Genomic DNA, 17,048 nt, shown 5'->3' on the forward strand with positions numbered 1-17,048 from the left:
TTCTGTCCTCCTTCAGCCCTTCCTCTTATGAATCAGAATCATCTCAGTTCCCTCACATGAACAGCCTCTGTACATTTGGAAGAGGGGGGTGAGATTTGCCCCTTCTATATAATTAATTACTAAGCACAGCCAATATAATACTTTATAAGCACACAATCCTAAATTAGGTTAGAGGATTAGTTTATCAGTTTAGAGGATTTATCTAGTCTGGTATTCATATATTCTTAGTACTGAGGACAAAATCCTAATATTAATGGGGCTGCAATTTTTAAGGAGGCTGGTGCCCCAACTTCAAATAAGCAGCATGGAACTACCTTAAAACTGCCATATCTGGACAGAGTGAGTTCCCCAGCTACTAAAATGTCAGTTCTGCACAAGTACCACCACAGGCTTGAGGATGTCACCACAGCATTTCATGCTTTGGCAATGTCTGCCAGTGATACAGACCTATATAGGACTATTACAAGCCAGCATAGTTTGGAGAAGCCCCAAGATTGTGTAACTTATGTTGGGGGCCAAACTGGGCCACAGCAGCCTTAGGAATCTGGAAAGCATAAAGGAAGCTTGGTTACTTTTAACCCTTCCCTATTCAGCTCTGCCAACCAGAGTTCTAATGTAGCTGAGGATCTGAGTCAAGCTGATCATTATGCAGGTATAAATGAGCAAGTGCCACAATACTACAGAAAGCTAGTAGAAAGTTTAATGGCTCATTTGCATGAACAACTTTGTCAAGATCCTTTGATACAAAATCAGTAAGGACAATATGGGAAGTATTGTAAACTGGTACTGTAAATACACACAATTTTAAAAACTAACTTTTGAGCTGAATTTTTAAATGTATTTTAAAAGATATGTATTTCCTAGGATGATAACATAGGAAACATGGATTGTTGTGGTCGTAGTTTTTCCATTTTTGTTTTATTTATTTGACAACTATCCAAAAAGTTAGTCACATGAGAACAGCAGGCATAACTGTACGCCCTGGAAAAAAGTAACCAACTGTAGTGTCTAAATCAAACTTTAGGGTCAACATCCTTGGAAACCAGCAAGAATTCTGGCACAAGGTTCCTCATGACAGAAAATGTGCTAGAAGGGGAAAAAAAGAGGGGTTGATAGGGTGCAAGTGAACTCTCCTCTGCTGAGAGAGCCACAGGTATTCAGTTCAGCCTGAAAAGTTGATGACATTGTCCACAGAGGGGTAGTGGCCAGGAGGTGCACTTATTCAGTACTTCCATGCTGCAGCTTCCTTCAGTGGAACTAAGGAAGCCTTTGGTTTAGTGCTTTAAGATGCCAGAAGGGATCAAAGGAATATTTCCTAGGTAGCACTAGGCCAGCCTGGTGTAGGATGTGCCATGTGCACTCCTGTATTCACAAGAATGAATCTCGCCCAGTGTCCATGATAAACTATCACAACTGAACCAATGGAACTGAAAATTAATCTTAATTGTTAGAAAGATGAAAAGTAGACACTGGAGTTGCCATTGCAATAGTTTCTAGTGTTGCCAATAAGGGACATACCTGTTCTCCAAAAGATTTTTTTAGGTTCTCAGATATTTTCTGAATAAACTCTGGAAGTTTCTGGAAAGTGTGTAGCTCTCCAACATAAAGATCTACTAACCAATCAGAAAGAGACCTACTTTTCAACTTACAGCCATTAATAGCCACTAATGGAAGTGAATTTAAGTGGGCTTTAAAAGGTAAAGGAGAGGGTGAAGTTAAGTTATAAACTGAACAAAAATTTAGTAACATCTTACTAAATAAAATTAACCAAAGTTCTCTTTGCTGGCTGTGGAAATCTTTTTCCACACGTTCACAGAAGTTCTTGACAGTCTCTTCTGGGTGGACAATATCCAAAAGTTCTTGTTTTACTGGTAGGGACTCCACATAATCCAGTGGCAATTTTCCATAAAAGTCCCTCTGCTGTAGGAGCAGTGGTCCTGCAAGAAAAATATAAAATATTAATAGTAACAGCATTTTTAAGACAGCAGCTGAGCAGTGCTGCTATTTTGGGGGGGAGGAGGGAAAGCACTAGGGGTTCTGTTTATAACCTCTTAGTACTAAATTATGTTGGCACAATTAACTAGTTCCATACTGACAAGACAATTGCCTAGTTCTGTAAAGAATTATATAAGCCTTGGTTTACCACCTGATATATTATATGAAATGCAAAATATTATTTGGAAAAGGAAAAAAATCACAATCGTCTTAATTAATTGTTTTAAATTTAAGTAACAATATACTGCAAACATACAAAATAACATGCATTGTATTGGAAGTGTTGCAAATGTTAATTGTCTGGCTATACCGGAAGAAGGAAAGAAGACACAGATTCATAGATTCTAGGACTGGAAGGGACCTTGAGAGGTCATAGAGTCCAGTCCCTTGCCCTCATGGCAGGACCAAATACTGACTCGACCATCCCTGATAGACATTTATCTAACCTACTCTTAAATATCTCCAGAGATGGAGATTCCACAACCTCCCTGGCAGTTTATTCCAGTGTTTAACCACCCTGACAGTTAGGAACTTTTTCCTAATGTCCAACCTAAACCTCCCTTACTGCAGTTTAAGCCCATTGCTTCTTGTTCTATCCTTAGAGGCTAAGGTGAACAAGTTTTCTCCCTCCTCCTCATGACACCCTTTTAGATACCTGAAAACTGCTATCATGTCCCCTCTCAGTCTTCTCTTTTCCAAACTAAACAAACCCAATTCTTTCAGCCTTCCTTCATAGGTCATGTTCTCAAGACCTTTAATCATTCTTGTTGCTCTTCTCTGGACCCTCTCCAATTTCTCCACATCTCTCTTGAAATGCGGTGCCCAGAACTGGACACAATACTCCACTTGAGGCCTAACCAGCGCAGAGTAGAGCGGAAGAATGACTTCTCATGTCTTGCTCACAACACACCTGTTAATAGATCCCAGAATCATGTTTGCTTTTTTTGCAACAGCATCACACTGATGACTCATATTTAGCTTGTGGTCAACTATAACCCCTAGATCCCTTTCTGCCGTACTCCTTCCCAGTCTCTTCCCATTCTGTATGTGTGAAACTGATTGTTCCTTCCTAAGTGGAGCACTTTGCATTTGTCTTTATTAAACTTCATCCTGTTTACCTCAGGCCATTTCTCCAATTTGTCCAGATCATTTTGAATTATGACCCTGTTCTCCAAAGCAGCTGCAATCCCTTCCAGTTTGGTATCATCTGCAAACTTAATAAGTGTACTTTCTATGCCAATATCTAACTTGTTAATGAAGATATTGAACAGAGCCGGTCCCAAAACAGACCCCTGCGGAACCCCACTTGTTATACGTTTCCAGCAAGATTGGGAACCATTAATAACAACTCTCTGAGTACGGTTATCCAGCTAGTTATGCACCCACCTTATAGTAGCCTCATCTAAATTGTATTTGCCTAGTTTATCGATAAGAATATCATGCGAGACCATATCAAATACCTTACTAAAGTCTAGGTATACCACAGCCACAGCTTCTACCTCGATATAACCCGACCCGATAGAACACAAATTCAGATATAACGCAGTAAAGCAGTGCTCCGGAGGGGCGGGGCTGCGCACTCCAGTGGATCAAAGCAAGTTCAATATAATGCGGTTTCACCTATAACACAGTAAGATTTTTTGGCTCCTGAGGACAGCGTTATATTGAGGTAGAGATGTATATGGGTTAATCAGGATGCAACTTTATTATTAGATGTCTGGGACTACCCAGCAGATAAAAGTGTACAGTGCAGGTAACTCCACGTTCATTCAATGTCCACCTGGGGGCTTCTGCCAGCCCCTGCCCCTCTTTTCCATCCTGGTCCCTGATAACCCATTGCTGGGACATTACTATCCCCCCACCTTGAATGAGGGTTAAGATGGGCTATAAAGGAACTGGGGGTTGGCTCCCTGCAATGCCAGTCATTGGCATCCTGACCCCACCCTGTTCAGCTCCTTTAACAAACACCTCCTTTAAGTCGTTTACCAAGCCATTTATCTGATCATTGTATCACAGACTCAGACTTTATGGACAGAAGGGACCATTGTGATCATCTAGTCTGACCTAGTGAACGTTGCAGGCCACAGAACCTCATCCACCCACTCCTATAATAGATTCCTAACCTCTGGCTGATTTACTGAAGTCCTCAAATCATGGTTTAAAGACTTCAAGTTACAGAAAATTTACCATTTACACGAGTGCAACCTGCCTGTGACCTGCGCCCTATGCTGCAGAAGATGATGACCCCCCCCCCCACTGTATCCCCTTCCCTATGGAGTACCTGCACGGGACATCTGCCCCACACTTACATAATAAGTTGTGACATCATAGCCTAACTCCCTTCCCTACTCGCTTTAACAAAGCCTCCCTTGCCATCCCTCTGTGGGGAAGCCAAAGAAAACTCCACTTAGCCTTGGCCAATCTGGTGGTAAGGGAAAAATTCCCCGAGAAAGGAGCAGCTAGTGCAATGCCCACAGTGGGTCCCAACCAAACCTGGTAGTTTTCCACTTCCAAGGGTGGGAGCTGCTCCACCTGCTCTGGGGAAAAGGAGCTTCTCCCACTGGACTTGCTCTTATCAACTCCCCTGGTTTCTGAGGGATAAGTCAGCGTCACAATGCTGACCCACCCTACCTTTGCATTAGTATCTGTACCTCTCTCCTCCCAATCCTTAAATTGATATACCCTTTTCCCCGGCAAGCCAGACAATGTCTCCCTTCCCTTCCCCCACCCTGCTGATTTAAGGTGCAATGTGGTCAGTTTCATTAAGAATTTCCAGTGATCAGTTATTTGATGCACACTTGCAGAAGCTGGGCCCAAATGCAGCATCTATTTATTAGCATAGTCCAGATTTTACCTTATGTTATTGCTGGGCTAGCTAAAGCACAAGCTGGTCAAGTAACTTTTCCCCAGGTCATGCATCAGGTCAGCTGGCAAAATGAGAATCTATGTCCCTCTCAGCGACTAAATACTAAGTTATAATACCTGTTTTTAGCAATCTCTGCAATACAGAGGTTAGGAATTGTATTAAAGTGTGTTCAATTAACTTTAAATAGGCAACATGTTGGCTCTTCAGACTGTCAGATTCTTCCTTTTAATAATCCCTAAATTTATTACTAAAATAGTTTACAAATGTATTGATCAGGAGTAAATTAAATGGCCATACCAGAAATATGTTAATGTCCAACACATGGTGTTTGGGTTGCTATAAAATGGCATAGTTTCTTTAACATAACGTCTCTTTATTAGCCTATCTTTTGAAAAGGTAAATTGCAGTTAAAACTTCAATAGAAGATTATTGTATATTGTTGCAAGAGCCAATTTTCTAACACTGATTACACAAAGTAGCTACAATAACTTTTGCAAAGTGAAGCCTTTTTGGAGAAAAAGAGAATACCTTGTAAAAACCTGAATACTAGAGAGAGAAAGAGAAAATGAAAGTTAATGCAGAAATGCTCCAAATTACAGCTACCAAGCCTTAGAGACTCTAAGATGAATGTGTAATGCAGTTCCCACCACCATAGTGTCAAACTGGCTGACAGGCCAAAACCCAGAATCTGACAAAGGCAAAGATAAGGCTGCATGCAGTCTGTACAGTTGCCAGAAGACCTTGATGAATGCAAGTGCAAGTAGATCTCCCCGAGGACAAGAGGATCATCCCCTGCCTATTCTTCACAAAGGCTCAGGAAAAATGCACATCTGTCAGTGCAATGCCATTTTCTATTGAAGGGTTGGGCTTACTATAATATTGGCTCTTGCATCACTTAGACCAATTGAAGGGAGGCCAGATATTGGCTTGGCATGTCAGATACATGGGTCAGTAGATAAATATAACACCTGGGAGACTCAGCATTGAAGCTCATCAAACATACCAAGGTAGAACAGCAGAGGAATGTATTGATTATAAGATGTCTGCCCAACAGACACAGAAGTAGCCTTTAGGGGGCAGGAGAAGACTGTAAATACAGAAGTCTTATAATGCCAGAAACCAAACATAATTTTGTCTCTAGCTGAATTAAGTTATAAGTCATCTAAATACAGTGCATTCTTTTGCCTTATGTGGTTATGTGCAGAATGATCACTATCACAAAGATTTGGACATGGGATATAATGCATAGAGATTAGATTGACACAAAGTAGGTGTGAACAGTATAAGCAACATAAATCTTTGTTTTAGCAGATGAGACATCAACTGTCTTTTTTAAAACAGTCAATTTTTTGCATTAGCTTTGTTCATGAACATGGTAAGTTAATTCAGCTGGTATAGCATTTATCAAGACATGATCTAAGAATCCTGTCACTAAAGAAAAAAAATTATTAAAAGCATGCACTGTAAATTGTATTGGGAATAATGTATGCAGGTTAAACTATGGTCTCCCTCCTACTGGTACCCCTCCTCTCCTCCCTCCTCCCCCCCCAAACAGCAGTTCTGACAACTACAAAGTGTCCTTTCTTCAGCTAGTTTGCCAGCAAACTGTATTCTTCAAAGATCATCACTGTCATAAATACCGAGCAAGTTTTCATTTAAATATATAAACACGACATGGAAAACTAGACTAGTAAATCTCTATAGACATCATTGCAATATAGATTAAAACAATTTAAAAAATTCTGTAGATTTGCTTGGTAACTGGGTAATCTTTATGTTCACTCACTAAAATCTTCCAGAATATAACTCTCTAACTCATCATGGGAGTATAAAACATTTTAAACAAAAACAAAGAAAAAAAAAAATCAAACCACTCAAACCCTGAAAAAAATTTACAAGTCAGGGATATATTATGTTAATTTCACATTTTTATGAGAATCTGCATAAGTGAAAAAATCATAAGGATTTTCTCTATCGTGACCAAAACAGCTTTCAAAGTTTATTTTAAACATTTCTTTTAACATAGTATTGATTTTAACCATCAGCAAAGAAGGATGCTATGAACTTCATATGGACTCATTTAACACTGGACAATTTCTTAAAACCAGTTTAGCATAAATGCACTCACCCCCATGCTGAAGTAGCAGTTTGCCAATTTCTACATGTCCGTTTGACAGTGCATCATGCAAAGGAGTCACCCCGTCCACTTGACTGAGCAGGTCTACCTCTGGACAACGTTGCAAAATTTCACGGACACACACTGTGCTACCATGGTTACAGGCTTCATGCAATGGCGTCCAGCCAGCATAGTCTGAATTATAAATCAAGGGAAGTTTTAAAAGAGCAAAAGTAGTAGTAAACTGTTCATAATATTATAATTCTGATTCATTAAACAGCACTACCTTCATTCTGCTAAATAGCACCACACTTACCTTTAAACATTTGAAGTTTAATCCCATTTTACCATTTTAAAATAATAAAAAGAAATTCATTCAAAAACACATGGTAAAATTTTTAAGACTTTACATATGACTTAATAGAAAACATGCCTGGACTTTAGTTACAAGCTAGCTGTTCATAAAACCCGTGCTTTAAGTCATGACTCCATATTATTAAAACAAATAAGATTTTCTTTAATTATTTCTAAAAGGTGAACTTTGTATTTCAAAATGAAAATACTAAAATTATTTGGTTGGTTTAATATGTTGGTTCAGTACAGAAAATCAACAAGCTTACCTTTAACATTAATGTCTGTTCCAGGAAAAGGGAGAAGCTGAATCAATCTCTCCACTTTGTTTCTTATGCAAGCTATATGCAGGGCTGTCTCTCCTACCATAAAAAATTAATGGATTATACTAGACTAGGCAAGATAGCAACTAAAGAAAATAATCAACTAGGAACTAGGAGATCTGGCTGCATGCCAGAAAATTCAATAATGAGTAAAATTTTCCTTTGTCCTGTTTAAACATCTTTTAAAAAAAAAAAAAAAAAAATTCAAAAAACCCACAGAGCTTCTGTTCCGTCACAGATCCAGCAATGAAATTGTACTGCAAAAGGTTTAACATTGGAATTATCACCCCCCAATTCAAGGTTTAAAGCTTCAATCACACTATAAAAGCACTGAATGATCACAGAACACCAAAAATACTGGGTTTTCAAGCAATAAAAGTTTAGCGTGCAGTTGCCCTCCCTTAAATTTATTCATGAACCTACGTTAAATGTATGGTTCTTTTTACACAGCATTTATAGCTTAATTCAAATGAATGTTTCTTGCTAAGCACGAGTGCCTCTACACATTCAAGTATAATTCAGAATTTCAAATCCGTTAACAGATGGTTTGCTGTTTCTCAATAGGCTGTCTGACTTGGCTAACATAGCAGAGAGAGAGAGAGAAATGAAGAAGTCGTTTAAAAAAAAAAAAAAAAAACACAAGGGGAAAAAAAAAAAAATAAATCATCCACAGAGGTAAGGTACCATTTAAAGCTGAAAAGCAAGAGACGGAACTGCTGTGTATAAGTAAAGACACAGTTAATGAATACATGGTAAGAACTTCAGGCCTACTGTATGTATAAATTTGTTTTCAATAAGTGATTATATCTAAAAAAAAAGCCAGAGCAAAATCTTGATGCAAGCTGACTGAAGATACAACAGCAAACAGGTTATAAATGAAATATATATCAGACTAATTTTCTCCATCTATACAATAGTGCTCAGACAGTGTCTTTTTATTATATTTAGTGCGCACATTAAAGTACAGCTGTCAGTTCCCTACTAGCTCTTTTCAGTAGAATTTTTATTTTTTATTGAGCTGCTACTTGAGATTTTGGTAGAGAGATGGGGGAGATGAAGAGTTGACTGTTTTCTGCCCTATTCCTCTAGTTCATTTTGCCTTTATAAAGGCAACATACAATCATTCACATTAATTTTACTTACAGAAGCAGTAAAGGGAAAGGGCACCAGTTTTTAAAATGCCTGGTCTGGCTCTGTTACTGATGAAATTATTTAAAAAAAAAAAAAAAAATCCCAAAATGGAATGAATGTTTTGTCCCTCATTGTTTGTGACCTACACTACTGAATATAAAACCTTGAATGATGAGGGCTTTTTTTTTTGCCAATTTTACTTCAGTTCTCCCTTGAGTGTCTACAGGATAGATATATTTGTATTAGAAACACTATAGAGAAGGTTCAGATTAAAAAAAACAACAGCCAAAAAAACCAGTTCCAGCAAGTGATTCTGGCCAGGTACAGACTTGTGTAAAGTGCATTTTATTAAATTTGTATAATAAGTGAGGCCTGAGTGAATTACTGCAGTGCTATTTCATTCTAAGGTACTTGGGTTCCAGTATAGTTAAGACTAAAAGCCAAATGCATTTCATAGTCTGGGCTCAATGCCTGGAAGAAAACCGTCCATATGCTTAACACAGCTATGCAACACAGCATACTTCTCAGTCTTTGTTCACAGAATGTCTAGGACTGAAAGAGATGAAGACTGAATTATACTTTCAAATCAGAAGACGTTGATCCTACCAAGTACAGGTTGAGGTGGATTAGCAAAGTAAGACGGGCAAGACTGGAATGAGCTCACACAAGCTATACACGTTAATATTTGGGGGGTGGGGGGGGAGGGGAAATAGAGAAAGCAGCTTTATTTCACCATATACAAAATGATTTCTCTCTCAAATAAATTTGAACACAACAAATATGATACACAAGCAAGTATTTCTTGGGTTTGGGACATCACTTTAGCTCAGCATTCATCAGGGCAAGTGTATTAAACCTGAAAGTACTGATTGTAACCATATGAAATTTTTAGCATAAATTAGATATACAGAATACCTTTAATATTAGTCTTATAAAAGTGCATCTCTTCATCCAAAGGGTGACGATTCTCTTTGGTGTTTGACACCTCAACTTCTGCTTTCATCCTTAACTTCTTTGATAATGGAGGGAATTTACTGAAGATCAGTTCACTAAACGGAAATCAAGCAATGACAAGTATATTTTTATGAAACTAATCTTTTTGGAAAATTATTAGATGTATGTACATATTTAACATTATTACAGCATGTATATACTCCATACATAAAACGTGTGTTTCAGAATTAGAGAGTCTGAAATTTAATCTTAATTAAAAACAACGAGGAGTCCGGTGGCACCTTAAAGACTAACAGATTTATTTGGGCATAAGCTTTCGTGGATACAGACTAACATGGCTACCCCTCTGAAACTTAATCTTAATTGTATTTTTAAAACATTTGGCAAAGTACATACTTGTTAAAAGCAGTAATTATATGGCGAACAGACGTAAAAAAACTCTGTGAATACTTACATTTTCCCATTATTAATGTAAAATGCTTCCCTAGGGAAATGAACGTGCATCAATATATGTATAAATCGAGAGAGGAAAAAACCTACTCAGATGTGTTACAAGTTTAAAATGGAGCTTTCTGCCAGTCACAGTAATTTGCAGACAACAACACAGGTCACATAAAGTTCAAGAAATGTGTCAGGTCAGAAGCTGTCCCCCAAAGCAGAATAAAACTGGTGATGTTATAGGTATTACTTACGGTAGATCAGGCAGCCGTTTGGCTTGGTTCTGCTTATCACCATTTAGCATCAGTAATGCCCTTTGAGACTCAGGGCAAGGCCACTGCCCTATTTTCTTTTTCTTCACTTTCTGCACTTTCCCAGTCTCATGCATACCTACTTCTCCTAAAGCAGGCAAATAGGAACAAACCTGTTGCAAAAATAATAAGTTTGTAACAATTTTTATGACTGTGTTTAGGAAAAAAGAAGTACTACTAAACTGGTAATTAGAAATTACAATTCATTTTCCCCTCCATCTTTTCCTACATTTACTCTACTTAAGACAGTCTCCTACCACAATCACATTACTACACCCATTACTTTAAAAAAAGTTTCAGAATGTTCATACTGCTAAGGTGGGACTACTTAGGTAGCAAGATACTACTCAACAGGAGTTCAGGTGGCAAAATTAGACCAGAAATTAATACCACCCCGGGGAGGCCAAGAAAAAATTGCAAAAGGAATGAGAATTTGCCTTTTGCACTGAAAAAATGTTTCCATTTACTCTACTGTGCAATTGTCATATGAAGACTTAATAATGCTGACTATGTTATATAAACATTAGTAGAGTTTTTTATTGTGTATGTGTTGATTACACATGTTAAAGCTAGCTCGTACGTTCATTTCTTGGCTTGTTTTGTCAGCTTACATATGTCTTTCCCCAGTGCTCTGCTTAAAGACAATTTATGGTGAACAATGCATTAAAAAGTTCCAATCTATCTTGAATTCTTCTATATCCATATGTAAACTGAAGGCAACTGTTCTGTATAGAAGATTTGCAAAGCTGTCTGACTTTGAATCCAACTTCAAGAATTTAGGGGTTTAGGCTGATTTTCCACTTTAACAGAGCTCCATTCTCTACTGCCCCCTCCTCTCCCCATCCTGCCTACAACATATCCTTTGAAGATATTCTTGACATTCCCTACCCAAGCACCAGAAATTGTGATGTGAAGGTAGCAACTTTGACAGAAGCAGAAGATGGAGCATTAACAGGAGAAAATTTAGATGGAACACTCCTGCCCAGAAGCATGAAACAAAGTTGTGTTTGGGAAGAATATAGTGGATAACCTTAAAAAAAAAAAAAAAAAAAAAGAATTGCCTTTTTTCAATATTGACTTTATCACACAAAATTGGGCATATACCTATACCTGGAATTTAATATTGCAATAAAAAATATTTTTAATGTTTTTCACTTTATCTGATGGTGTTGGCTGCCACATTAACAAGACAGTTGTCACTAAGAATTGCTTGGTAAGCAAAAAAAAAAAAAAATCATATCCATATTTGAACTATGATCTCAGATCTGTGGCAAGATAAACCCAATCTTAATATTATTTTTCATTTAAATGCTTTAAATTCTCCAAGGATGGAATGCCACACAGGCAATGCATATCTCCTCTAACTGTGGTGTAGGACAAGGAGAAGGCAAATAAGAAAAAATTATTGGTTTCCAGAATTCCATCTCATTAGTCTGTTAGTCAAATTACATTCCAAAGTACAGTTCAGTATCAAGCAGTACAAATGCTACTTACTATTTTGTGAAGAGAAAGAGGTTCGGCAGAAATAGTAATGTTCCTCCGTAAACATAAATGTTTAAAAACTGCCTCTGCAACAAACATTTGAAGCCAGAGAGATGGTATGGAACAAATGAACATTTTTAATTCCTCTGTTGAAAAGTCTAGGTTGGGGAAAAATTAAACAAAAAAAAAAACCCAAACAAATAAAAGACAGATAAAATACACGAGCCCTATTCATGAAGGTGAAATCATAGTTCATGCCCCCTGCTGGATTTCTTTCCTACTACTGCTAATTCATAAATTAAATTATTAAAACTGCCAATTTACAAAAAATATATAATCCAGTAGCTAACAAGCAGAGTTTTTGTGACACTGCTCATCAGGTTTTTAGAAGTGAATCTGCTTAATATTAAAACAGTCTCTTATTTAAAAATGATTCTCTGATACAATTTGCATAACAGCTATGCTAAGATTTTTGAAAAGGAAAGTATTTATTCAAGGAAGTTACACTAGTGATAATCTTCAAAATTTCAGATAGGACTATATAAATACCATCCATATTAAAAAAAAAGTATGAAACATTAGCCAAAAAGGCATATAACAAAAGCAAGATGTGCACTAGCAAATCCTGGATGAATATTATGCTGTCATGATGCTGACACATATGTTAATAGTATTCAATATCAGGAATGTCCAATGATTGTAACAAAGGTGGAGACGGGAGCTAACTTCCTTCCCCCCCAAACATGCTCAACATTGTTTATAACCAAATCTTTTATCACCTGTTTTGACAAATTTCATATTCCATATGAAGGCATTTAGAACACTTTCCCTCCTCCCCCAAATTAATAAATTAGATGCTACATTTGTATATAATGTGTATTTGGTTAAAGTAACAAGGTTTTTTATTAAGTTGAGGGTATGTCTACACGGTGATAGAAAAAAAAAACAAAAAACACAACCCAGTACCAACTCTCAGAGCCCAGGTTAGCTGACTTGGATTCATGAGGCTTGGGTTGCAGGGCTATAAAATTGCTGTGTAGACGTTCAGATTTGGGCTGGAGCCTGGGCTCTGAGATTCTGAGCTCAGGATCCCAAGCCCGAATGTCTACACTACAATTTTATAACCCCGCAGCCTAAGCCTCGTGAGCCCAAGTCAGCCAACCTGGACCAGCTGCGACAGGTCTTTTATTGTAGTGTAAATGTACCCTCAGTTTTTGTGTAAGGGATCTTCATTAGAGGAGGGCAAGTGGATTTAGAACAGAAATGCCTTTCCTGGATTACTTCCTTTCTGGATATGGCCTTTTTCCAATTATGAGATTTTTGGGAAGCCTGCAGGCAGCTCAGACTTGTCTGTGAAGCTCCAGGATTTTGCCTTACTCCTTCTGCAGTGTCTCTAGAGGAGTACATCCAAAGCTGTTCATCCAAAGTGAAAACACTGTGGGCTGGATCCTCTACTGAGATCCAGCTTCACACCACTCAGGAGGAGGAAAGGGGCTGGAACCCATCTCCAAGTAACCTGCCAGCTCCGAGCCCTATTATTACCACCTCACACTCCCCTGGTGTGGGGAAGGTATGGAGGGTGGAAAGGGGACATGGTGGAGCAGAGCTTCACTATACCTATCCTTCACTGGCATAGGGTCCACTAAAGGATCCAAAACCAATTGTGGAACTTACAAGCTGCCTGGCAGCAACATAAATTTTACTGGGGCCAGGGCTACCCCTGAGAATCAAAGTGCAGTAATTGGTTCCCCAGCAGCCCCCTTCTCTTCTGCATTAAGCAGAGGTCTGATGCAGGAAAGAATCTACCCTAAATCCTTATTAGTAGATTAAAAACATTCTTCTTACAAGTAATGCCTTATTTTACTAGGCCACAGGAAGACATTTTGTAAGAGCAGAAAGTATAGAGTGGACTTGGGGAGATCACTTCCAGACAGGAAGTGGTCAGGTAACAAGCATTCCATTCTAGACTCTGACCTCTACCTTGTAAATTTGGGATTCAGTGAACAGTAAAGAAAAACAAATTGCTAGGGAGGAAAAGAGAAAGGTAAGCAGCACATTAAGACTTATCTCTTTCCCCAAAAGGTACTATAACATTATTTAGAGAGACCACTAGCTAGAGTACCTTTCTTCCAAAGGAAGCTTCTGAGAAGGAACGAAGGTTATGCCTGTGGCGCTTTATAAAAAGTGTAGCTAGATAACCAGCTGATAACTTTACAGATCTTTTTCTGTAAAGGCTGACTCTCTCTGTTCCTAGTATGACACTAGTATGACAGGGTCTTTTCAGCTCTGGAATCAATGTATCTGTGGTTGAATATACTTCAGTAGTACTGCACTGAAATCCCCAACTGTAAAGTACACCTAGACCCAGGCATTTAGTGTAAAAGTAAACAGATGTTTTCATGAACTGCTCAGCTCTACTAAGCTGGATTTGAAACTTCTCTTCTCAGACCTATCACATGCCATGCATTTTCATTCAGGTATTGAGGCTTTGTGCAAAATAACTGAAGAATAATTTCCTGTTGAGTATGGAACCTGTACCGTTAACTTTCATTATGGAGGACTACCTTTTCCCTTATGGAAAAAAGTCTTCTCTTTTAAATAGAGATCTCAGACTCTTCTTGCTGATGTAACTGTTAAGAGTAACAAGAAGGGTTTCTTCAGGTATATTAGCAACAAGAAGAAAATCAAGGAAAGTGTGGGCCCCTTATTGAATGAGGGAGCTAACCTAGTGACCGAGGATGTGGAAAAAGCTAATGTACTCAATGATTTTTTTGCCTCTGTCTTCACGCACAAGGTCAGCTCCCAGATTGCTGCACTGGGCAGTACAGCATGGGGAGAAGGTGACCAACCCTCTGTGGAGAAAGAAGTGGTTTGGGACTATTTAGAAAAACTGGACATGCACAAGTCCATGGGGCCGGATGCGCTGAATCCGAGGGTGCTAAAGGAGTTGGCGGGTGAGATTGCAGAGCCATTAGCCATTGTTTTTGAAAACTCATGGCAATCAGGGGAGGTCCCAGATGACTGGAAAAAGGCTAATGTAGTGCCCATCTTTAAAAAAGGGAAGGAGGATGATCCGGGGAACTACAGGCCAGTCAGCCTCACCTCAGTCCCTGGAAAAATCATGGAGCAGGTCCTCAAGGAATCAATTATGAAACATTTAGAGGAGAGGAAAGCGATCAGGAATAGTCAGCATGGATTCACGAAGGGGAAGTCGTGCCTAACTAACCTAATTGCCTTCTATGATGAGATAACTGGCTCTGTGGATGAGGGGAAAGCAGTGGATGTGTTATTCCTTGACTTTAGCAAAGCTTTTGATACGGTCTCCCACGGTATTCTTGCCGCCAAGTTAAAGAAGTATGGGCTGGATGAATGGACTAAGGTGGATAGAAAGCTGGCTAGATCGTCGGGCTCAACGGGTAGTGATCAATGGCTCCATGTCTAGTTGGCAACCGGTTTCAACCGGAGTGCCCCAAGGGTCGGTCTTGGGGCCGGTTTTGTTTAATATCTTTATTAATGATCTGGAGGATGGTGTGGACTGCACTCTCAGCAAGTTTGCAGATGACACTAAACTAGGAGGCGTGGTAGATACACTAGAGGGTAGGGATCGGATACAGAGGGACCTAGACAAATTAGAGGATTGGGCCGAAAAAAACCTGATGAGGTTCAACAAGGACAAGTGCAGAGTCCTGCACTTAGGACGGAAGAATCCCATGCACTGCTACAGACTAGGGACCGAATGGCTAGGTAGCAGTTCTGCAGAAAAGGACCTAGGGGTCACAGTGGACGAGAAGCTGGATATGAGTCAGTGTGCTCTTGTTGCCAAGAAGGCTAACGGCATTTTGGGCTGTATAAGTAGGGGCATTGCCAGCAGATCGAGGAACGTGATCGTTCCCCTTTATTCGATATTGGTGAGGCCTCATCTGGAATACTGTGTCCAGTTTTGGGCCCCACACTACAAGAAGGGTGTGGAAAAATTGGAAAGAGTCCAGCGGAGGGCAACAAAAATGATTAGGGGTCTGGAGCACATGACTTATAAGGAGAGGCTGAGGGAACTGGGATTGTTTAGTCTCCAGAAGAGAAGAATGAGGGGGGATTTGATAGCAGCCTTCAACTACCTGAAGGGGGGTTCCAAAGAGGATGGAGCTCGGCTGTTCTCAGTGGTGGCAGATGACAGAACAAGGAGCAATGGTCTCAAGTTGCAGTGGGGGAGGTCCAGGTTGGATATTAGGAAAAACTATTTCACTAGGAGGGTAGTGAAACAATGGAATGCGTTACCTAGGGAGGTGGTGGAGTCTCCTTCCTTGGAGGTTTTTAAGGCCCGGCTTGACAAAGCCCTGGCTGGGATGATTTAGCTGGGAATTGGTCCTGCTTTGAGCAGGGGGTTGGACTAGATGACCTCTTGAGGTCCCTTCCAACTCTGATATTCTATGATTCTATGACATACCTTTTATTTGAAGGTCATCCAAATGGGTTCCCCATCATAGTTTGGAGGTATATGTAATGAATGTCTTTGATTGTAATGGAGTGGAGACTGGCATTCCCTCATAGACTTTTAGAGGGTCCTTCTATCAATTTAATGATGGCAGAAATTCTAGTGGAACATGTACCAATATATCCAGGTGAGGTATGACTAGCACATATACAGACTTCCACTACCCTTACATGCAATGAAGATAGATTCTGGTCTCCCATGTTTAAGAAAGATGAAGTGAAACTGGAATAGGTGCAGAGAAGGGCTACTAGGTTGATTAGAGAATCTACTTTACAAGAGACCATTTAAAGAGCTTGACCTTTTTTAGCCTATCAAATCAAATACTGAGGGGAGATATGATTGCTGTCTATAAATACATCAGAGGGATAAACACCAGGGAGGGAGAGGAGTTCATTTAAATTTAGGGTCAATGTTGGCATAAGAACAAATGGGCATAAACTGGTCATCAATAAGTGTAGGCTTGAAATCGGACAAAAGGTTTCTAACCATCAGAGAAGTGAAGTTCTGGGAATAGACTTTCAAGAAGAATAGTGGGGGCAAAAAACCTCACTTGTTTCAAGACTGAGCTTGATAAGTTTATGATGAGATT

General features: G+C 39.2%; 1 protein-coding gene across 1 annotated transcript in view; it reads right to left on the reverse strand.

Moving 5' to 3' along the window:
* Window positions 1-682: 682 nt before the first annotated feature.
* SLF1 (SMC5-SMC6 complex localization factor 1) overlaps window positions 683-17,048 on the reverse strand; it is a 79,321-nt gene continuing 62,955 nt past the window's right edge. The window contains exons 13-18 of the mRNA XM_054033056.1: window positions 11,980-12,125; window positions 10,429-10,598; window positions 9,698-9,831; window positions 7,598-7,690; window positions 6,990-7,172; window positions 683-1,937 (exon numbers count right to left, since the gene is read on the reverse strand). Of these exons, the coding sequence (XP_053889031.1) occupies window positions 1,441-1,937; window positions 6,990-7,172; window positions 7,598-7,690; window positions 9,698-9,831; window positions 10,429-10,598; window positions 11,980-12,125 (1,223 nt within the window). The 3' untranslated portion in view covers window positions 683-1,440. The remainder of the gene's footprint in view (window positions 1,938-6,989; window positions 7,173-7,597; window positions 7,691-9,697; window positions 9,832-10,428; window positions 10,599-11,979; window positions 12,126-17,048) is intronic.

The sequence above is a fragment of the Malaclemys terrapin genome, chromosome 6 (assembly GCF_027887155.1).
Source record: "Malaclemys terrapin pileata isolate rMalTer1 chromosome 6, rMalTer1.hap1, whole genome shotgun sequence".
Classification (NCBI taxonomy): domain Eukaryota; kingdom Metazoa; phylum Chordata; order Testudines; family Emydidae; genus Malaclemys; species Malaclemys terrapin.